Source organism: Erpetoichthys calabaricus, chromosome 1, assembly GCF_900747795.2.
Source record: "Erpetoichthys calabaricus chromosome 1, fErpCal1.3, whole genome shotgun sequence".
Classification (NCBI taxonomy): Eukaryota; Metazoa; Chordata; class Cladistia; order Polypteriformes; family Polypteridae; genus Erpetoichthys; species Erpetoichthys calabaricus.
The window spans coordinates 292,314,520-292,338,337 of NC_041394.2; the positions used below are offsets into that span (position 1 = coordinate 292,314,520).

At 39.0% G+C, this 23,818-nt stretch overlaps 1 protein-coding gene across 1 annotated transcript in view; it reads left to right on the forward strand.

Moving 5' to 3' along the window:
* ccdc87 (coiled-coil domain containing 87) overlaps nucleotides 1-23,818 on the forward strand; it is an 89,342-nt gene that overhangs the window by 59,994 nt on the left and 5,530 nt on the right. Inside the window, exons 14-19 of the mRNA XM_028816756.2 lie at nucleotides 2,380-2,489; nucleotides 12,673-12,788; nucleotides 15,155-15,183; nucleotides 15,806-15,988; nucleotides 23,135-23,249; nucleotides 23,467-23,609. Coding sequence (XP_028672589.1) covers nucleotides 2,380-2,489; nucleotides 12,673-12,788; nucleotides 15,155-15,183; nucleotides 15,806-15,988; nucleotides 23,135-23,249; nucleotides 23,467-23,609 — 696 coding nt within the window. The remainder of the gene's footprint in view (nucleotides 1-2,379; nucleotides 2,490-12,672; nucleotides 12,789-15,154; nucleotides 15,184-15,805; nucleotides 15,989-23,134; nucleotides 23,250-23,466; nucleotides 23,610-23,818) is intronic.

Below are 23,818 nucleotides of genomic sequence, written 5' to 3' on the forward strand. Positions count from 1 at the left end.
GTGTACCATTTACCAGAACGGAGGACTGAGAAAGACAACTGTTCTGAGGGCTTTAATGATGTCATGAGTGTTGTATACTATATGTGCTAATCAAAAGCCAGCTGAGTGCCAGTAATATTCTGTGCCACCTTCACCACCTTCTGCAGTTCTTTGTGATCTTGAGCTGAGCAGGTGCTTTACCAGGATGTGGTGTGTAAGTGACGATAAACTCCACTGTGAACCCGTAGAGGTTCATGAGAGCGGATGGAGAAATGAAAGCTGCTCTGAGATGGCTGAGGAAGTGGAGGTGCTGGTGAGACTTTTTGACAAGAGCTGAAATATGTTGCACCCACTTCAGTGTGTCAGTGGTGGTCACTGCAAGAAAATTAAAGGTGCCCACCCTGCTATCCCCTCCAATAAAGGCAAAAATATAGTATGTCTTCTAAAGCCTTTGTCTAGCTTGTTGGGTTTTGCTCACATTAAAGGTGAGATTATTGATTTGGCACCAACTGAGTTGCCAGGTAGACCTCTTCTCTGTAAGCCACATTGTTGGTAATCAGAGCCATGATGGTGGTGTCATCAGAAAATTAAATTATGGATTTGGAGCTGTTTCTGGCCACACAGTCAGTGGAGAACATGGAGTATACAAGATTGTTTAAAAGTCATTTACAGAAACAAAGAAGGATGTATCTTCTGGTGCTAGAGACAAGCAAATGGTCGGCTGCTTGTTGTTGTGATCAAAACATGCTTAGCAAACATTACATTTTTCTGGAAGGGAAAATGAAAATGATATTGGATTAGGTTTTACATTGTAGTTTGCAAACATCCATAATCCCAGCCAAAGTTTGCACCAATTGTTATAGCTGTAAAATGCTATATCTACTTTACTTACTTTAATGCTTATATTAAAATCATGCTCACATTGCTTTTCTCAGTTAAGCGTTTTTCTTATTTCAATAATATGTTCATGATAAGATTCTATAAATGCCATAAAATTCAAGATATAAAAAATTGTGAAGAATCAGAAAATAGACAAAAGAAGAGAGTTGTTTTAGATTAAAGTTTATTACCTATAAAGATATCACTGGAAGAGACCACACTTGTATCCAGCTACATTTTTTATGGTATTTTGTCAAAGTATGAAATTCCATATTTAACTTTTAAGCCTGCTAATTTGCTTAACATGTATTGTGAAAAATAGCTTTATTTGCTTTTTGTGGCCTTCCCATATTCACAGAGATGTTGAATAACAAGCTTGAAAAATGAACACAGCGTTCTCAAAACTGCTTAATGCAATTCAGGTATGCATAGGAATGGGGTCTGTCCTGGCAGCACTGGCTACAGAGTAGGACGAGACCCCAGTCCATCACAAGGTCCACTCACACGCAGCCCTGCCCTCACCCTCACACTGGGTCAATTTGGAATTGCCAGTTATGGTACCCTGCATGTCTCTGGGGATGCTGCAGGAAAGCCATAACACAGAAAAGCGATACAGACACGGAAGAATGTGTAAACTCCACACAGCCGATAACTAAGCACGAGATTCAGACCAAGGATCCAGAATATTGTGAGGCAGCAGTGCTAACCAATGCACCACCATGTAGCTCTAGGGTACAATTATCTTAATAAAAAATATGGTGATATCATTTAAAATTTTAGAGCTTATTTCAAACTAGCAAAGATTTTAATTACCCGATGTGTGAAATGAATCTTTAGCTGGTTACTTAACTCAGGGCACCGTGTCCACAATGATCTAAACCTATCAATTATTAATGGAACTTAAAGTTTTCTACTAAACCTTAACTTTTTTTTGTAAGTACCGTATTTATGCATTCTATATGAAGACTTTTCCTTCCAAAATGAAAACATAAAACTTTCACTCAATACATAAAGTAATAAATACTATAAATAGATAACTAAATTAAGCTCTTCAATAGATCACTTTAACTTTTCAAAATGTAGTTGATTTCTGTGAGCAATAAAAGATAAATTGATAATAAAAAGAAATATTTGCATGGAAAATTGAAAAATATAAGTCTCATTTTAGAGTATTTTTGTTTATTTATCAATGGACAGATTTTTACATTTTTCTGTTTATTGACTATTCAGTAATTCAGTTTTTCTCAATATCTTTGTTTCAAATGAACTTCTCTGGATATTCTCTTAACGTTTGACATTTTTCCATTTTATTCATATTGTGACAGGATTTATGCCTAATAAGTCTGTACAAGGAGCATCTAAAACACCCTTGGATGTAATTAATCATCATGTCTATTTTTTGAACCACTGTAATTAGTACAGAAATTCATCTCTATAATTTCATATACTGTGTGTAATATAACAAATTAAAATGTAGATATTGCTATGTTATGTTTAAATATTTTTTTTCTTCACATATAGGATTCAGATTATCTTGGAGTAGTTTTTCACTTTTACAACAGTGATGACAGTGATGATGAAGAAGATGAAATCCAAAAAAAGATTAATGCCGAACTAAAGCAAAAAGAAATGTAAGTAGTGATTGCTCAGTTTTGATGGATGTACAGTCCATAAATATTTGGACAGAGACAACTTTTTTCTAATTTTGGTTCTGTACATTACCACAATGAATTTTAAATGAAACAACTCAGATGCAGTTGAAGTGCAGACTTTCAGCTTTAATTCAGTTGGGTGAACAAAATGATTGCATAAAAATGTGAGGCAACTAAAGTGTTTTTTAACACAATCCTTTCAGGGGCTGAAAAGTAATTGGACAAATTAAATAACTGGAAATAAAATGTTAATTTCTAATACTTGGTTGAAAACCCTTTGCTGGCAATGACAGCCTGTTGTCTTGAACTCATGGACATCACCAGATGCTGGGTTTCCTCCTTTTTAATGCTCTGCCAGGCCTTTACTGCAGCGGCTTTCAGTTGCTGTTTGTTTGTGGGCCTTTCTGTCTGAAGTTTAGTCTTCAACAAGTGAAATGCATGCTCAATTGGGTTAAGATCAGGTGACTGACTTGGCCATTCAAGAATTTTCCACTTCTTTGCTTTAATAAACTCCTGAGTTGCTTTGGCTGTATGTTTTGGGTCATTGTCCATCTGTATCATGAAACGCCACCCAATCAATTTAACTGCATTTAGCTGGATTTGAGCAGACAGTATGTCTCTGAACACCTCAGAATTCATTCGGCTGCTTCTGTCCTGTGTCACATCATCAATAAACACTAGTGTCCCAGTGCCACGGGCAGCCATGCACGCCCAAGCCATCACACTGCCTCCACCGTGTTTTACAGATGAGGTGGTATGCTTTGGATAATGAGCTGTTCCACACCTTCTCCATACTTTTTTCTTGCCATCATTCTGGTAGAGGTTTATCTTGGTTTCATCTGTCCAAAAAATGTTTTTCCAGAACTGTGCTGGCTTTTTTAGATGTTCTTAGATGTTTTAGTCCAATCTAGCCTTTCTATTCTTGAGGCTTATGAGTGGCTTGCACCTTGCAGTGCACCCTCTGTATTTACTTTCATGTAGTCTTCTCTTTATAGTAGACTTGGATATTGATACGCCTACGCCCTGGAGAGTGTTGTTCACTTGGTTGGCTGTTGTGAAGGGGTTTCTCTTCACCCTGGAAATGATTCTGCGATCATCCACCACTGTTGTCTTCCATGGACGTCCAGGTCTTTTTGCGTTGCTGAGTTCACCAGTGCTTGCTTTCTTTCTCAGGATGTACCAAACTGTAGATTTTGCCACTTGTAATATTGTAGCAATTTCTCGGATGGGTTTTTTCTGTTTTCGCAGCTTAAGGATGGCTTCTTTCACCTGCATGGAGAGCTCCTTTGACCGCATGTTGTCTGTTCACAGCAAAATCTTCCACATGCAAGCACCACACCTCAAATCAACTCCAGGCCTTTTATCTGCTTAATTGATAATGACATAACGACGGACTTGCCCACACCTGCCCATGAAATAGCCTTTGAGTCAATTGTCCAATTACTTTTGAGCCCCTGAAATGAAGGGATTGTGTTAAAAAATGCTTTAGTTGCCTCACATTTTTATACAATTGTTTTGTTTACCCCACTGAATTAAAGCTGAAAGTCTGCACTTCAACTGCATCTGAGTTGTTTCATTTAAAATTCATTGTGGTAATGTACAGAACCAAAATTAGAAAAAAGTTGTCTCTGTCCAAATATTTATGGACCTAACTGTAGATGTTCTGCAGACTTTAAACATAAAATATTACCAAAATATGGAAATACTCTACATGTTTTTGTAATAGTTCATTTTAAATATGCTTATCTGTTTATGAGAGCAGAATCTTGGCAAAATGTACAGTGTTTCTTATTAGGGGGTACTTAGTTAATCACAAGTGTCACTATAATTTTGATGACTTTGACTATGACTTTGTGCATAACCTGTAGTTCTTGAAAAGGTATAGGGAAGTACAAAAAATAAATATGAGAAACATGAAGTTACCTGCTGTATATTGTTACACTGGTAACCCAGGAAGTATGCAGTAATAACATTGTACTGATGGTAGTTATAGTGTAAATACTCTATAATCAAAGACAATTTAAAATGTTGCAGTCTTATATTGTAATCCAGATTGGTGCTTTAAATGACCATACAAGAGTATCAGTATAGCTGACGGTAGTAATTAAAAACAAACATTAAAATGGTCATACAAAAAGGGGAACATAAGTGAGAGAAGTATTCAAAATGTAGGCTAATATTTTTAAATATGCATATGTGTAAATACTTATATTTATTGATTGGTGAATACAAAAGACAAACACACAATGCAGGCTGATGCTATGTACAGTGCCTATAATTTGCGTTCAGCCCTTTGGTTGTTTTCACATTTTATTGTTACACAGCGCTGACTCACACTGAATTTAATTTGGCTTTGTTTACACTCATTAACAGAAGAAGAGTCTTTAATGTTAAAGGGAAAACAGATCTCTGTAAAGTGCTCTAAATGTATTACAAATATAAAGTACAACACAATTGATTACGTAAGTATTTACCCCCTGTGATTTCCAGGTTGCTCGCAGCTGCCATTGCCTCCTCAAGCCTAGGTCATCGACAGTCATAGACCGCTCTGGACTACGGTGAATAATTATACAAAACAACAAGGGATGGGGCAAAGTGCATTGTGCACATTTATTTAGCAAAAATCCAGTGTCCAACAAAGAGCAGTGCAAAACTGTCAATAAGTAAGTCAATAAATCATACAATTAAAACAGTGCCTTTTGTGGAGGTTAAAATCAGCAATAAATAATCCAAGAAATAGGATAAAATCAAAAGTTAAATCACAGGCTGGATCCATCCATAAACAAATAAAATCACAAGCCTTGGGCATCCTTCTAAAATGATATCTCCTCTGCTCACCCTCTATGACTTGCTCTGCGAGTGGAGCCATCCTCCGGCAAGTGCAGTCAACCATTAGCTGACTTGTGTCTCCACTGCCATCCCTCAGGGTTTCTGGGAACCCCACAAGCCCAGCTCCCTTCTGTCACCACCATCCCTCGGCATCTGTGGGATCTTCTGGAGCCGCTGGCTGCTTCTGCTCCCTAGGTGCTCAGCAGGACTGACTCTGCCATAACTGTCATCCTCTTATTCCACAGAAGGCATCATCCCAGACTGCTTGCTTTCTCTCCACAACACTGGCTCAGCCATGATCCTACCATGCTCCTTTTCTTTTCTTTTCCTTTGCTTTCCTTTTAATCTCCTTTCCCTTCTCTTTTCCTTTTCTCTTTTTTTTCCTCCCCTCTTTAACCTACTCAGGCTCAGTAGGTGTAGGTGCCCTAAGTATTAATATGTAAACCTGCTGAACTTAGCGTGTCTGCATCTGAGTACAAGACCAGCCAATTCTCCCCTCAACACCACAGGGCCACTCGGCTATGCTACCCAGCTTATCTATTGACCCCTAGCCTGTTTTTAACTAAAACCTGCACGCTGCCACGGACTCCTAACACTCATCACTACACCCCCATCAATATGACACACCTAAACCATCAGTGGTGCAATCAATTGATTTTAGAAGTCACATGATTAGTTCAGTGGAGACCATCTGCCTGTGGTTTGGATTGTCGCCTAAATGCACCTAATCTAGAAGGACCAACTTATGGCAAGTCACTATCGTGGCCAACCTACACAAAGAAGACTGCAGAACACTCTGTGAACATGTGATTGAAAAGTCAGGGGATAAAGACAAGAAAATACCTAAGTCACTGAATATCCCTTGGTGTTTTGTCAAATCAATTATTAAAGAAATATAAAAAGTAAGACACATGTAAATCTACTGGAGCAGGCTGTCCATAAAAACTGAGTTATCAAGCAAGAATAACAATAGTGAGGAAGGCCACTGATAGACATTGATAACTCTGAAGGAATTACAAGCTACAGTGGCAGAGACTGGGGAGACTCTGCACACAACACATATTCCCTGGTGCTTTCTTTGACAAGAGAAAGCCACTACAAAAAACCTAATCACTAAAGTCAGCTGGGAGGAGATTCTGTGGTTTGATGAGACCAACATTGACCTTGTTGTCCATCAGACAAAGCTTCATGTTTAAATAATGCAAATTATCAAAAATGCACCTTCTCTGCACCATTACCTGGAATGCTTGTGAGGGTGAAGAGTGAAATGAATGCAGCAAAATATGGGGAAATCCTGTAGAAAAACCTGATGCAATCACTAAGAAACCTGGGAAAATATTTGTTTAATGGCCAAACAACAACCCCAAGAGTAAAGCCAAAGCTACATGGCATAAAAACAATGTTAATAATGTCCTCGAGTGGACTAGTCAGAGTCTGGATCCCAATCGAGAATTCATTTTGAACTTGCAAACAGGCTGTCTGTTCATGATCCTCATGCAACTTGGCAGAGATGGGCAGTTTTTCAAAGAATACTGGGGAGAAATAACAGTGTCCAAATACTGACTTGAAGGAGAAGAATGCTTATGTGATCAATTAATGCATGGTATGTTTTTAGATTTGTAATTAATTTAGATCTATTTCAAGAGATCGTCCTTCATTTTAACATTAAAGAGTCTTTTTCTGTTGATCAATGTTAAAAAATAAACTGCGATTCAACATGTATAACAATAAAATATGAAAACTTCCAAGGGGTGAATGCTTTTTATAAGCACTGGTAGCTCTCCACTTTTCTGGATAAGGGCAACCAGCATATTAAATACCACATAAAAATAATAAAGTTAGCAGCTTTGAAAAAGTACAATCTCAAGAGATTCAATGAGTCAATGAAAAGTGTAACATTTTTGTATGTTTTTTTGTTTCAAATACCTGATAACATTAAAACTCTGTCACTTTTGGATTAGGATGTCAACAGTTTCCATTTATTTTTTGCTCAGTTACTTTCAGATGGCAAGTTTACCTTGATAGTAGTGCATTAGAAAGACAGATAGTTAGCACTTCACTTGTCCCAAGGGGGACATTTTGGTTTTTACAGAAGCTAAAGAAATATTTTTTATCCATTTTATTAAAAGCAAGTAACATTCCATACAATCAAGTCAAACTCAGCAAAACTAAATTCAATTCAACCCCAGCCCAAGAGAAAGAGAGAAAGGCCAACAGCCAGAGTAAAACTTTAAGAGTAATAAAGAAGGAAGAGAATCATTTTCTCCAATATAAATGCTTATTCTAAAATGTTATTGATAAGATCCTACCAAGTGTGAGGGTTGGCCGGCCATATATTCCAGCCCACACCTCCAAGCCGCCAGATGGAGCCCTCCCAGCAGCATAGAGGTTCCTTGAATTCCATCAGGGCCTCATGGACCTTGTAATTTTTACAGCCAGCCCTGCTGGATACCATGGGGACCTCCAGGAGACGCTGTAGGGAGGCTCAGGGAATTCTACATGCCCTATAACTCAGAAGTGTGTCCTGGTCACATGGACAGAAGGAACGATGTGCTTCCAGGATGAAGAAAAGGACTTTTTATCTGACCCGGAAGTGATAAGGAATCACATGGACTGTAGGGTGGATCCACTTCCGGGTCAGGAGATATAAAAAGACCATGGGAAATCCCAGACGCTGAGCTGAGCTGGGAGGAAGGGTGGCTAAGTGTCTGGAAGCGGAGGATTGTGTATTGATTATTGTGAATTGTATGAGTATTGTGGAGTGGAGGTTGCTTTGTGCACAGTATTATAATAAAAAGTCAAGATATTGGACTTTTATCTAGTGTTTGGTGTGGTACCTGAGGGTTCAAGAGAGCAATAGTGCCCCCTAATGCTACACAAGTTTTTAAAAAGTTTTGAACAGATCCTCTAAATGAGATTTTAATTTTTTCCAATTTCAAATAGTATATAACATCAGTTACCCACTAATTTAGGTGGGCTAGGATTCTTCCAGTTGAGCAAGATAAGGCTACATACTAATAGTGTAGTAAAGGCAATTACAGTGTGTTTGTCCTTCTCCACTTTAAGACCATCTGGAAGTACACCAAACACAGCTTTCACGGATTAGGAAGGATTGTGACACCAAGGCTGTCTGAAAGATTTTGGTCCAGAATTATGTTAATTTGGTGCAGGCCCAAAACTTGTGACACAGTGAGGCTGGAACCTGATTGCAACGTTTGCAGGTTGGATTTTGCCCTGGAAACATTTTGGACAATTTTAAACGAGACAGATGTGCTCGATAAAAATTTTAAGTTGAATAATTGCATGCTTTGCACATTTAGAGCTAAAGTGAATTCCGTGTGTAGCTGCCTTCCACTCCTTTTCTGAAATGTTGAATAAGACCACTGTACGAATAATCTGATTTCTTAACAATTTCAGACAACAGTCAACTAATTTGACTGTACGAAGCTAAAGAAATATTATAACAAAGAACAACAACCCTCAAATACACACAAAGAATTGCAAAAAAGAACAACTCCTGACTTGGCTAAAGATTGGGAGCAGTCACAGTGAGGTATTATAAATATGTATTGCTGTAGGTATAAAGGAACCCCAGTAGCATTTCTTGGCACACCTCTGTTAAACTTGAACAATCTAGATACTATAAAATGCCTTTATATTATATAAATACATTTATAGTGGTCAAAATCACAAAATTGGGGAGGCATCAAAGAATGTGATTGACATCTATGTTTAGTAAACCAATACTTTACTAATTATAAGCTGCAAAAATTAAAAACTGTAGTTTTCTTTTTTGTATATTCTCCCTTTGCCTATCAATCATCATTCCTTCCTTATATTATTAAAAAAACTTTAAAGAACATCAAGTCGTTGGTGGTTTAACACATCCCTGCTGTGCAACACCGGGTTGCTATCCAAACCTTTCAGTTATGTTAGATGACTTTTTGGCAATAAATTCCAACTCTGTCAATACATCTAGCTGACTAGAAAGTGTGTAAATTGTGACTTTCACAATAGTGTTTGCTTCAAATCAGGCACATATGCGGCAACTTAAAATAAATGAACTCGAACAACATCTCAAAGCACAGGAGGATTTACACCCAGTGTAGCAGATCCTGATTATGAACTGCAGATTTCCATAACCAGATCTGAATTAAACTATTTGTTGCTTCAGAGGGAGAAATTTGAGATTCACTGTACTCGCACAATGTACTATGTATCCAGTGTAAAATCTAGTAATTTGCTGCCATTAAAATTGCACCATTGTGGTTCATTTGTATCTATTGCAGCCATTAAAAATAAATTGGTCTCTTGCACTTCCAATCCCCAGCAGATTAATAGCTGCTTCAATGAGTTCTATTCTGAGCTTTTTCTAAACCTTCTCCTGCTGCTTATTTTTGTTTTATTGGAAATGTATCTCTTCCCAAAATGTCTGTTGAAGAAGTCGTCATACTAGAATTCCAGATTTCACTGTCCAAGCTGAAAGAGGCCTTTGATTCTATGAATTCATGGTGCTGTCTGGCACATGATGGCTTACCCCCAGAAATGTTTTGGCATTTTGGAAACAATTGACTCCCCGTTATTTACAAATGTAAACTCCTCGTTTCAGAATCCTAATCTTCAAAACATTAACCCCACCTATTTTCTCCCCAAAAGCCTTTTGTCATTTGTCAGTTCACTGCTCCTTATTGTCCCTTCTGCCAAGCAAGTATCCCAGGTACATTTTTGCATATGTTTTTGGAGTGCCCCCCAGGCACTGTTTCCTGATTGTCTACAGCTAAATTTTTGTCAAATATCTCTCTATTATAAAAAAAAAACTTGCAACGATACAAGACTTTTTTCCTGCAACGAGATGTGATCTTTAGAAGAGAGATCTTTTGAAGAGAGACAGAGAGACACTTTCATGTCACACAAGACGGGCAAGTCATGTCATACTTACAACTTTTGGAAGCAAGTCTCGTGATACACATGAAGAGCAGTTAGAGATAATGAAAGTAGGAAAATTCAAAAGTCTCCAAAAATGAGAGTAAAGACAAACAAACGGAAAATATTACTCAGTGAAATAACGGGACAGTGAAAAGAGATTGCATAGTGTTTGAGGATGTCTGGTGGACAAGAGAGACAAGCCAGTGAGACAAAAGGACAGGTGCTATACAGGCTTTTAAACGTTTGAAGCACCACACGAAATGCAGATCACGCAGCATGGCAGCAGCAGCAAGCAAGCAGCTGATCGAGCAAAGTGGAAGTAAAAAAAACAACTGTTATTTGTTTCCCACTGTATCACCATTTAATAGGGGTTACGGAGGAGCGGTTGCATCTCCTTGGGGTGCGTTCAGCCCCCTCTTCACAACGGCGCGTAGCACTGGTGGGGAGGGGATGGCGAGCGATGCAAGCAGGGGCCAAAGCCCCCTAGTCTTTCATATTAATAACCCTTTTCTTCCTCAATTTTTTCTTTTGCTGGACCTCTTGTCTCTCTCCCTCTTTTTTTATCCCACAGAGGCTTTTTTTGTCTAGGCGCAATAGCTGCAACGTCACCTCCAACTTCTTACTGGAAATCTGATATCTCTACTTCTTTTACATCTTAAGAAGCTTAGCTTTTCAATCTTACTCTTCTGGAACTCTCAGCCATGGTGATCGATGGATTATCTGCTTCATATATTATAGAATAGCATGTTAAGGTGCAAATTCTATGTAGTCAGATTGCCCGGGGTTGCTGTCACTTTCTTCTTTTTTCTACTTAAAATCTCAACAGGGTCTGATGTCTAGGCTGCCATTCCCTCCTAGGTTTTGCGCACACAGTTCTCTTTTCAACATTTTCTGTTTTTTTTTTTTTAAACTGGACAAATTGCTGTGGGTTGTTTGTTATCTTTGCTGTTATTACTGTCATTATCACTGTCTTATTTATTTTATGAGATCTCTGGTGACTATTTGTTTCCTATTTTTCTTTGTTGTTATTTATATTCAATAAATATTTCATGACAATAAATGTAGTTTTGGGCTGGCTATGTATTATCTCTTTGTTTTTTAATGAATAATATCTCAATAGTTTTAATACCATCTAATACTCTAGAGCAGTGTTTTTCAACCAGAGTGCCACGGCACAGTGACACACCATGAGAGCCACTCAGGTGTACTATAGAAATAATAATGTGGTGCACTTTGAGTCTGCCCATGAGAGGGACAAGCTCAGCAGATGGTCGAGACCTTTTTGAGGAGGATTGGTCTACCTGGAAAAGCTGGCATAAAAGCAGCTCTGCGATTGCCATGTTAGAGCACTTCAGATGCGTCTCTTAACGTCAATCTGCCTGGGTGTATGGTTGCCAAGCAAGCAAGCCTCACAGGGCTGGTGGATGGTGGGCATACAAGTTGCCACTGTCGCTGACCTCAGTGTTGCTTTTTTACCAGATTCTCCAGTAGTCCTGTCTCTTCGGACAGTTGAGCACATTATAAGATATATTACATATAAGTTTGTGGTTAGAAAAATAGTGGTGTGCCTTGGGATATTTTTGGTTACAAAAAGTGTGCCACCACAGAAAAAAGGTTGTGAAACACTACTCTGGAATATTTTACTGTTTGGTGAATTTCAAGCATTATAATCCTAAATGAAAAATTTGTTTTTATTATAATCATTTAGTCTACTTTTCCCTCATGACTATATTTTGCTTTTAGTTGTATATGCTCAATGCTGAGCAAAATGACCTTGTTAACTTTTTACATTATGTTGCTATCAAAATATAATTTATGACTGTTTCAATTAAAAACAATTTTTCCATAAATAAATTCCATTCCCAATATCCTACATAATAATACCACCATTCTGGTTAGAGAGTCCCCTAATAATTATTGATAAGTACAATATACTGGAAAAAAATGGTATGTGGCTATCGATTACCCAGAAGTTCAAGCATAACGTGTCTGGGTTTGCACTGGCCTTCCTCCCTCACCTCAGATTAATTGACTGTTGTCTGACATTGGTAAGAAATCAGATTATTCGACAATTTTCTTATATTCTTATTGCCTTTTAAATTAAAATTGTGGCAATGGGGAATTGCTTTTTTAAGTGGGACTTACAGTAAGTGTTATGTTTTTGTTAAAAGATCAGCAGAAATAATATATTTTACATGTATAAAAAATAGGTAGTTCAAGCTTCTTCATCTGAACATCTAATATGTGAGAATAAAGTGTCACTATTATAATAGCCTCATATAATTAACATCTTTTACTGCTTTTAATACTATACACAAGAAACAAAAATATAAGTTTCAAGTTTTTTATATTCTTTGAAAATAATTACATGTATATTAATGCATACATTTGTTTCATTTTCCATAAGGGAATACAAGGAGAAGATTAATAACCTACTTACAAAAAAACAGGAGTTTGTGTCTGGATTGTGGAATATAAACTGTGTTATGCTTGGCGGCCTGGGTAAAGATCCAACTCTAAAAGGTATTGCATTTCCCAGGAAACTTTCACTCTGCTGGTAAAAGGATGAGATGTAATTTAATTATGGAAGCAGTGAAATCAGTCACCCCACAAAGAATCACCCTGTATAATTTTCACTTGGTATATTTCAATAATGTCAGGTAGTTCTTAGTAACTTCAGTATAATCATTGCTTTTGGTGCACCTTTCATATATTGATTCACAGTGCACACAGTTACTGCAAGATTTTTACTCTTAGTGTGTTTTAGTTCTGCCTTAATTTGCTGTTTTTATGAACTGCATTTCTAAAACTGACTGCTGTTGAGTACTGTGTACTATTTGGCATGCATCAAAGTTGTGTTCAGCATAGCAAAAGCAAACCCGATAAAACCATCTGAGATCTTAAAACAGCTACCAAAATGTGCCCAGTGATGGCTGGGATTGGCTCCAGCAGACCTCTGTGACCCTGTAGTTAGGATGTAGCAGGTTTGATGATGGATGGATGGATGGATGGATGGATGGATGGATGGATGGATGGATGGATGGATGGATGGATGGATTTAATCATTTTTTAAAATAAAGTTAGGATACCAAAAAGTATTTATAAAATAATGAAGGATAAATATAAGCAGAAAAAGAAATATGCAAAACAATCAAATAATTTAACAACCAAGAAACACAAATAATAAATTTACTATTGAATAAATAAAAAAGAATAAAATATTAAAGAACGAGCTGTTAGCAAGACCAAAGGGAAAACCAAAAGACTTTGAAACTAAAAGTCTTTGAGGCAAGTGAGGGTCTTAAACAGTACTCTCAGGTAACTGCAACCCTAGTGACCACAGCACCAGAGAGGCCTAATCCCAAATGAGGACTTGTGCCTGCGGACAAAGAACTGATCGTAATGGACCAGAGAAAAATAAACAGGACAAAATGAAAACAAAGCAGAAAAAATGTAAGAATAAAGTAAAATGTAAACAGGGGTTAGACACCACTGTAACCTTAAAAACAGCATCTTTCTAAACCTATGTTTTAATGCTCAAGCTCTGTTTTGATATACAGTAATCCCTCGCTATATTGCGCTTCGACTTTCGCGGCTTCACTCTATCGCAGATTTTATATTTAAGCATATTTAAATATATGTCACGGATTTTTTGCTAGTTCAAGGATTTCTGCGGACAATGGGTCTTTTAATTTCTGGTACATGCTTCCTCAGTTGGTTTGCCCAGTTGATTTCATACAAGGGACGCTATTGGCAGATGGCTGAGAAACTACCCAACCAGAGCGCGTATTACGTATTAAATAAAACTCCTCAAATATATTGTGAGCACGGGGGCTGTTCGCACCCCTAGAGCAGTGGTCCCCAACCTTTTTGACAGCAAGGACCACTTTATTAGATGCAAATTTTTCCACGGACCGGTTGTTGGGGGTTCAGTTTTATACACAATTTACATAACATTTCTATTATTATTAAGTTATTAAGCAGTTCGCAACCCAAGATTTTTCTTCTTTTTTTGCATATAACAAAGACATATGCTTTGCATTTGCCACTCCTACAGATTGCACATCACAAACATTAACACTGCTATCTTTTTTTCGTGTCTGCCGTTTCTATAGGAGGGTGACAATGAGTTAAATTCCAATGGATGTTTTTCAAATGTTGACAAGCAATAAGCAAAAGGTATCACTGAAAACAAAAACAGCAAAAAAAAAAAAAAAAAAACAGTACGAGGAAAGTTCGAAGAAAGAGGTTTTTTTACAATGTTCCTGTTTGGGGATCGTTGTGCAAACGTGCACAACTGAGCTGCGGCCACAGATCTAACTGCTCTGTGGATGATTCGTTCAAACATTTCAAGGTCACGTTGTAATGAAAGCATTTGCTGAATGTACTTCGTAGTAACGCGATTTCTATAGACTCGTGTCACATGGGGAAACTGTCGGGACCATAAAAATACTTTGTTGTAATAGTCTCTCACCTTGGTCTCTCTCCTCTCTCTGCACCGCTGCAAAGCCCCGCCTGCCAAGCGTTCTGAAAAGTCTGGGTGAGTCTCCGTTGCCGGCAGTTCTCTTGCCGCACATATTTTTGGATTATGTGACACAAGTAAAGTGAGATTTTTTCATGGGTGATTTCATGTTATTTGCTGTTGTCCAATGTTGGTAACTACAGACTTGTATTCTAGCAAAGTACGCCTTTCCGAAATGTATTCCTGTAGCACACACCTGCTATTAATAACAAAATGCAATGATGCCAAAATTTAGTTTATGTTGGCTGCTCCATCACTACTTTAGAAGTATAACTGTAAAGCTTAATTGAGGTCTGTAATATGTATAAATATTTTAGACTCATTTCTTGATTGTCATGTTAATCTATTGTTACTTTTACTTTTGCAGATGGAGAAGATGAATTCTTGGAAAGCATGGTAAGGCTCAGATCATATACATTCTTTAAAACAAACAAAATAAAGGAATTCTGTGCCAAATAAGAGAAACATTTTACTACTGCTGCTTTATGGCTTTACATGACTACATTTCAACCTGGCCCAAGCACTGCCTGAGTGGTGTTTTCCTGACACACTCTAAAGACATTTTATGTAAACTGAGATTTGTAAGTGGAGCACAACTGTCATTTTAAAATGATGTCTTCAGTGAGAACATGAAGACACAGATGAAAATCTGTTAAGGGAACATTTCACACAAATATAAGAAAGTTTTTCTTCAAACAGAGAACCATGGACTGTGTTAGACAGTAGCACAACAGGGACCTTGAAAACTTGACTAAATTTTATTTTGGAGAAGTTAGTTGAATATGATTACAGGGTCTGTTGGACTTAACGACCTCTTCTTGTTAAAATTGTACTAATATTCTAATAAACATGTGTGTTAGGGGAATGGCGACTCTTAACTAGTCTTGTGTGAATGAGTATAGACCTCTAGATTAAATATATTTGAAGATGGAGAGGTGCCTTTCATTGCTAAAAACCTGAAAATGTCATGAAATCTGTATATATGAACATGTGCTTTCTTATTTTTGCTACCAACAAGGAAAGCCCAAAAGAAGCAATTGCAGCTGAACACGTCTATCCAGTAACAGCAGTCAGGCCAGATAATAAGGAATTGCAGAACAGGCTGGAACAAATATGGAAAGCACTTCACTTCTCAGACAAAGAGAGACTGGATATGGCCATAAAATATAGCTCAAGCCGCTTTAAAGAAGACTTGGAAGCAGTATGTTTTAAATTTCCTTATTTTTTTATATTACTGTAATAGAGCTAAATTATTTTTTTCCACAGGATTATATGAAATAACAAAAACCTATTACCATTACTCAAAAAAAGTTTTTCATTGCACTATTTTGCAAAAGAATTGCATCATTTCTCTAAAGAATTGTGTTGTTTCACAAAAGTATTGCTTATTGCTACCGGTAACATCGTGCATGTATGTGCTTCGATTGTCTAGTGACAGCTATTGAGGGGGATATTGAGCATGTGCATAGCATTTAATCAAGTGACAATAACTGAACAAATGTCTTAGGTAAATGTTTAGTTTTAATCAGGGTAAACTTTAGCAAGTTTAGTAAATATATTTTATCATAGACCGAGAAGTAGTGCGGAGCTGCTGTTTCTGCTTCACAGCCTCATGGTTTTCATGTTCTCTCCATGAAGTTGTGGATTGATTGGTATCAGCGAGCATGCTTAACTACAGATGATCACCTGTTTTATCCCTGAATACTGGACATGTGTCAGTAATAATTCTCAGTTAACGAAACATGTTTAAATACTTCATGTGCTGTAAAGTAAATAACATCCATCCTCTTTTTCCATGCCCAACCTGAGTCCCTGAAGATTTGAGGTAAGTACACTAGTTGCTGCAAAACCAGATCACATTGTTTCAAATTATCTATAGCATGCTTTATATACTATAATATACTTTAATTATATATTTCTGGTACTGGATTGCATGCAGCACACTCTCTCCTGATTGTGTTGTACCTGTGTATTGTCCATTATATTTGATTCTTGCCTGGCAAGCAGTTCTTTTGCTTGTGATAATCACTGGCTCACTGTGACCATAAACTGGACACAATAAAAGGTACCCCTCAGCAGAAATAAATACAGTATATGCCTATAACTTGTGTTTAGTTCTTGTCACTTGATTACATGCTGTGCACATGCTTAACCTGTCCCTAGATGACTGGAGCATGCACTAAGAGAATAACCACAGCAGCCAATACCTTTGTGAAATAACATAGTACTTTTGGAAAATAATTGTAAATATTATTGAAAAATAATCCATTAATAATTGTGAAATAACACAATTCTTTTGCAAAATAACACATTTTTTTGAAGTGTGGGAAAAAAGGTTTTGTATATACACTGTAAACAACTTTAGAGAAATTTTATGATAATACAGTAGGTCAGGGTGATGAATATGATGAGTGGAAAATTTTCAATGTGATAAATCTTTTAATCATAGACAAATTACTGGAGAGTGTTATGATGTGCAATGGTTAGCATTCTGCTCCACAGATCCAGTGCCACACCCATTCTCGCTGCACAGATTTTTCTAAAGATACTTAAGATTTTCTGGCGACATCCCAAAATTAAGATTATTAAATTTGCTCATATCACTGATTATATTCTAAGTTGCTGACTTAATTCAGACATTCTCTCTATGTGTACTATTAGCCAATGTGTTTTCAAAACACTTCATACTATTTCATTTCCTGTTTAGGATTACATGTTGTCACAAAGTTGAGTCAAAGACATCATAAAGGTTTGGGGCAGCCACCCACATATTGGTAAAGGAAATAACGTCATCGGGGTCAGAACCGCAAGTGCCGTTGTCGGGACCGGATGTGACATCATCATTGGCACCGGAGCCAGAAGTGACGTCATCAGGACTGGAAGTGACGTCGTCGTTGGTGGCAGAACCCTGCGGGATTTCCCGTGAATGGTCTGCAAGAGATTGAGAGAGACAGTCAGCGCACCCCGCCACCCCCTAGTCTGGCGTGGTATTATTATCATTTAGGCCCTTCAGCTGTCTCCCAATCGCATGTGTGTGACATGGCCCCCCCCTCAGACCAGACCCATCAGGTCGGGCGGACCTGACCGAGAGGTTGTGGACTCGAGAGAGAGCATCGGCGTTGGCATGGAGAGTACCCTTACAATGAACAAGCGAAAACTTGTACTGTTATAGGTCAAGAAACCACCTAGTGACCCACCGATTAGACTCCTTGTGCAGGGCCATCCACTGTAAGGGTGTATGATCCTGTTACTAGAGTAAATTCAAAGCCCAAGAGGTAGTTCCTCAACTGTGTAATAACCCATTTAATTGCAAGGCCTCTCATTCCACCGCTGCATATCTGGTCTCACGATCCAACAGCTTTTGGATCAAGTACAGGGTGCTCAACACCATTGACGCTGTGGCTCAGCACGGCACCCAGGCCTGTGTCCGAAGCTTTCAGCTGGATTATAAAAGGAAGCAAAAAATTAAATGCTTTTAATATATGTGCTGACGTAAGGGCCTGCTTCAGGTCTCAAAATGCAGCATCTGTCTTATCAGTCCATACCACGTTGTTTGGAGCCCTCTTCTTTGTTAAATCAGTCAAGGGTGCAGCTCTCTCAGAAAACCGAGGGACAAACTGGCAGTAATACCTCGCTAGTCCGATAAATACTTGGACTTGCCGCTTGGTCGCAGATGGGGCCATTTCAATATGGCATCAATCTTTGAACACTGAGGTTTCAAAGTACTCCGACCCACCAGGTAGCCTAAATATTTGGCTTCTTTCATCCCAAAAAAGTATTTTTTTGGATTCATGCGAAGTCCAGCTTTTCCCAGGGTCCACAATACTGCTTTAACCTGCTGTATGTGTTCCTTCCGTGTGCTGGAATAAATGACCACGTCATCCAAGTAGGCAGCAATATACGCGTTATGGGGGCAGAGCACTTTATCCACCAGACGGTGGAAAGTTGCAGGAGCCCCATGTAACCCGAATGGAAGGACACAATACTACCAGTGTCCGCTTGGGGTGCTGAACGTGGTCTTTACCTTTGCGGAGTCTGTTAAAGGAACCTGCCAGTACCCCTTCGTCATGTCAAGAGTGGTCAAAAATCTCCCCTGTCCAAGCCTCTCAAGGTGATCGTCCAATTGAGGCATTGGATAAGCTTCAAATTGGGAGACTTGATTAAGTCGACAGAAGTCATTGCAAAACCTCCTACTCCCATCGGGCTTACTAAACAATACAATTGGACTGGACCAGGGACTATAACTTTCCTCTGTAACTCCTAGTTCCAGCGTGCATTTAATTTCAAGCTCCACCTCTGCCTTCTTTTAAAATATCCAATATTCCCAGAGGTTGTTGTCCATATAACAATTCAAAAGGAGAAAACCCCGTACAGGCTTGCGGGACTTCCCTATAGTCAAAGAGTACGAGGGGGAGGAGCTGATCCCAGTTCCTCCTGTCCCCGCTGACTACCTTGCAGAGCATTTGTTTGAGAGTCTGATTAAATCTCTCTACTAGACCATCGGTTTGAGGATGATACTCCGTGGTCTTTAAATGCTTTATTTTAAGTAACTTGGCCGTTTCCTTGAACGTTTCCGAGGTGAAAGGCGTCCTTTGGTCCGTAAGGACTTCTTTAGGGATGCCGACACACACAAAGACCCCTACAGGCTCCCATGCAATAGCTGGCTGAGCGCAAGGGAACAGCCTCTGGATATTAAGTAGCATAATCCACGAGGACTAATATATATTTGTGTCCTCAGGCTGTGGACTCTAGGAGTTCTACTACATCAAACCTAATTCGCTCAAAGGGAAAATCAACCAAGGGAAGGGGAATGAGAGGAACCCGGTCCTTTCTAGGAATTTGCCATAATTGCCTCTCCAGACAAGAGACGCAAAAATGGCGAACCTCCTCATTAATTCCCGGCCATTAAAATTAGAGCTTAATTCACTCTGAAGTCTTTTCGGTGCCCAAATGGCCTCTCACAGACCTAGGCTCATAGGATTAACAACAAGTTCCATTCAACACCCCCCCCCCCCCCCCCCCCATGCTCTGCTACTCGATATAATAGGTAATTTTCAATCACAAAGTGAGGACCCTGTGGCATGGGCTGATGTGTGCGTTGGCCATTGACAAGAACCACTGCATTTTTCTCAACCTTTCAGGAGTCATCATTCCATTGCTCCCTTTTAAAAGAAGCCGGTGTCTCTCTAAACTGAAAGTGCATTTCGGAGAGAGGGTCCGGCCTGACCTCAAGGGGTGGAGTATCCTGCCGGCTCATTGCGGCACTGGTGGATGACGAATTCGCCTGTGACGGTGTAGGAATCGTCCCATCCACCTCTTGGCCTTCCGGATCTCTCTCCAATGGTTGGTTACACGGCGTGGAAACAGCTTGAGTCGGGTTAGTCCTGTCTATAGCTAGGTCTATGCTATTAACGGGAGCAGTTAGTAGTGCACTACATTTATTGTCAGACCAGTCCCGCCCTAGAATCACAGGAAAAGGTGGTTTGAGGAGGACCGCCACGGGGAATTTGTTTAGCAATCCTCCATAACTGATGAAACATAGGCCAGTTTTATAATTACGGGTTTCACCATGTATGCATTTAATACTGGTTTTTATTTTTTTCCATTGTCGCAGTAGTATATATCGGCAATCAACAATAGAAATGTTGCTGCCGGAGTCCAAGAGTGTTCTGACTTAGAAGCCATTTACCATGACTACTCCCGTATGAGTCATAGTTAGGGGGGTTGTAAGTGCACATAGTCCTCATAACCCCCCCCCCCCACCTGCATCTCTCCTCGCTCCCGGATAAGCAGTGCACCCACCGGCCCGGGAACTTCAGAACAGGCTCCAGATTGTATGAAAGAGACCAAGTTTGAGGGACGTAATCCCCACGGAGTCCACTAGAAGACCATTCTGCTCTCTCAGATTGCAAGGCTGGCTTTGATGTTTCAATGAGCTTTATTAGCTCTTCCATGGAGTTTCCAGCTGGGCAAAATTATTGGGAAGACCCTTTTTAATATAAAGCAGGCTACCTGCTGCACTATTTGAAAAGTGGTTAATTCAAAAGGCCGTAGCCACTGTACCACCAGTTCCCAGAGGGCAAAAAACTTGCTTGTAGGTTGATCTTTCTTGATCGAGTTCCCAAGTTTTTACATTTTCTACCTGTTGGTCTGGGGACAGCCCATATCTATCTGGGATCTTGACCCCAATGGGCGGCCCAGCTCTCTCCTCTGAGAGAACATAATAAGCCCTTTTCATTTACCCCTCAGTAACCAGCCCACTTCACTGTGCCTCTTCCACATTCTCCCTTTGGTTAAATATTGGCCTGGTTTAACACTAGAATTACCAGAGCCTACGAAAAAACTCGTAAATCCGTCCCACCATAAATCGCGTCTTAAATCCGTTTGCACCTCTCCGCTAGAGTCCTTTGTCATCTAAATGTGCTGATAAACAAAAGCTACTTGCAGCCAGCTATTCCATCCCCCCACCGACTTAGAATGAATTTCTCCTAGCTCATGCCTTGCCTTGATTTGATTACAATATCTGGGATTGAAGTGGAGTTTTAGAGTGGAAATAATATAGTGTTATTTGGAATACACGCATTTCATGTGTGTTCCGTTCCGTTCAGTAGTCTGTGCAAACACATTTTTAAAACAGAAACGTTTTTCATATTCTAATAGTAAATGACAAAATGTAGGCATAAACTATATAACGTATGAAGCCTGAAGTCCATATATCAAAGAAACACTTTCACAAAAGGTACAAAGAAGAGAACACGTGCGCTGTTATTCAAAAATATAACTGCACAAAAAAAAAGCCGCGTTAGCATGCCACATTGACACTCTTATGGATTGATTCTGAATGCGACTGCGAGAATGAAAAGTGAATTAAAAAAAAAAAGAAAAAAAGCTAACCTTTACCAGTATCATAAGTTACACCGGCTGTTACAGACTGAAATCAAATTTATGTTGTTATTCTAAAATTATAAGAATAAGAGCAGTTCACTTCTTGAAGTGGAGCCGTGCGGGAACGAACTCACCACCCTCTGATTCCCAGTCAGGAGCTGATACCATTACACCACCACAGCAGTTGCAGTAAGAGTGTCAATGTGGCATGCTAACGCGGCTTTTTTTTTGTGCAGTTATATTTTTGAATAACAGTGCACGTGTTCTCTTCTTTGTACCTTTTGTGAAAGTGTTTCTTTGATATATGGACTTCGGGCTTCATACGTTATATAGTTTATGCCTACATTTTGTCATTTACTATTAGAATATGAAAAACGTTTCTGTTTTAAAAATGTGTTTGCACAGACTACTGAACGGAACGGAACACACATGAAATGCGTGTATTCCAAATAACACTATATTATTTCCACTCTAAAACTCCACTTCAATCCCAGATACTGTAATCAAATCAAGGCAAGGCATGAGCTAGGAGAAATTCGTTCTAAGTCGGTGGGGGGATGGAATAGCTGGCTGCTAGTAGCTTTTGTTTATCAGCACATTTAGATGACAAAGGACTCTAGCGGAGAGGTGCAAACGGATTTAAGACGCGATTTAAGGTGGGACGGATTTACGAGTTTTTTCGTAGGCTCTGGTAATTCTAGTGTTAATGTTTTGGGAGCGGAGCCTGCACTGGGCCACTCCAGACCACCCGGAAACTCGGCCCCGGTACTCTCCCACCTGGTTAGACTTTAGGTCCCATCCCGGTTTCTTCTAGGAATTATCAATCCTACCGGCTACGCCACTGTCACAAAGATGAGTCACAGACATCATAAAGGTTTGGGACAGCCATCCGTATATTGTTTCCTGGCTGCTTTTTGAACAGAAATGTTCACAGGTTTGAGTCCAAAATAGTACTGATATTATGGAGGTAAGATGGCATCTTTAAAGGCCGGTGAAGGAAATAATGTCATTGTGGCCTGAACTGGAAGTGACGTTGTCGGGACTGGAAGTGACATTATCGTTGGCACTGGAAACCGGAAGTGTCATCATCGGGACCGGAAGTGACTTCAACATTGGCACCGGAACCCTGCAGGATTTCCCATGAATGGTCTGCAAAAGATTGAGAGAAACACTCAGTGCACCCTGCCGCCCCCTAGTCTGGCATGGTATTACTATCATTTAGGCCCTTCAGCTCTCTCCCAATCGCACGTGTCTGACAATGTTTATAATTACATCTTCAAAATTGTAAATTATTTCCTTGACTTTTATAAACCACCATTCCAGCCTTCAGAAAGCAGAGCTGATCTAAAGGCAAACATACACAAGCAGAGGCATGCATGTTGAAGGGTAGTTCACAGGAAAGCAGAATCTGCAATGTTCTTGGGAAAAAGAAAAAGTAACATTTGTGGGGTATTGTTTCTAGGCAACCACTGCTTGGGAAGAAGCTGTGAGATTAATCCAGCAGAGGGAATTGCTGCTCGACAAGCTAGAACAATTTGAACGAGATGCTTCTGATCCTAACAGATTTTTTGGACAAGGTACCTTATGTCTGTTATCTTTCCCTTTCGCACTGTCAAATTACTTCTTTCCTACTACCGAGCAGAGGATGAACAGAATATAAAACATGATTACTCTATTTCTAGTGCTCAAAAACATTTTTATTCATTTGGCTGTAGACTAATAAATGCCCTGTGAAATAAAAGTGAAAGAAGATGTCAAAAGCCTTATATGATGTATCACTTCAATTTTATACAGGTTATCGAGGCACATCAACTGCTAGAATGAATGAATCTAAAAAAAGAGCAAGCCTGTCATCTAAGATAAAAGATGTCGAGGCTTTGCTGTCCAGAGCATTAGATGATACCAAAACTCAGTTTAATGACATTGTTACTTACAAGGTAAGCAATTCTGCTTGTGTCAGTATTGTTATTAGCCAATTGTTACTTTTAGAAAGAACTACCTTTTACGTTGTATTAAATATATTTTAATACTGTTGTGCATTTTTTTAATTATATGATTATTTTATTACAAACTACCATATCAAACCCCTTTTTTAAGTTGGGCTTAATGGTACAATGGTAAATCTGTCTGTTTTGATTGCATCTTG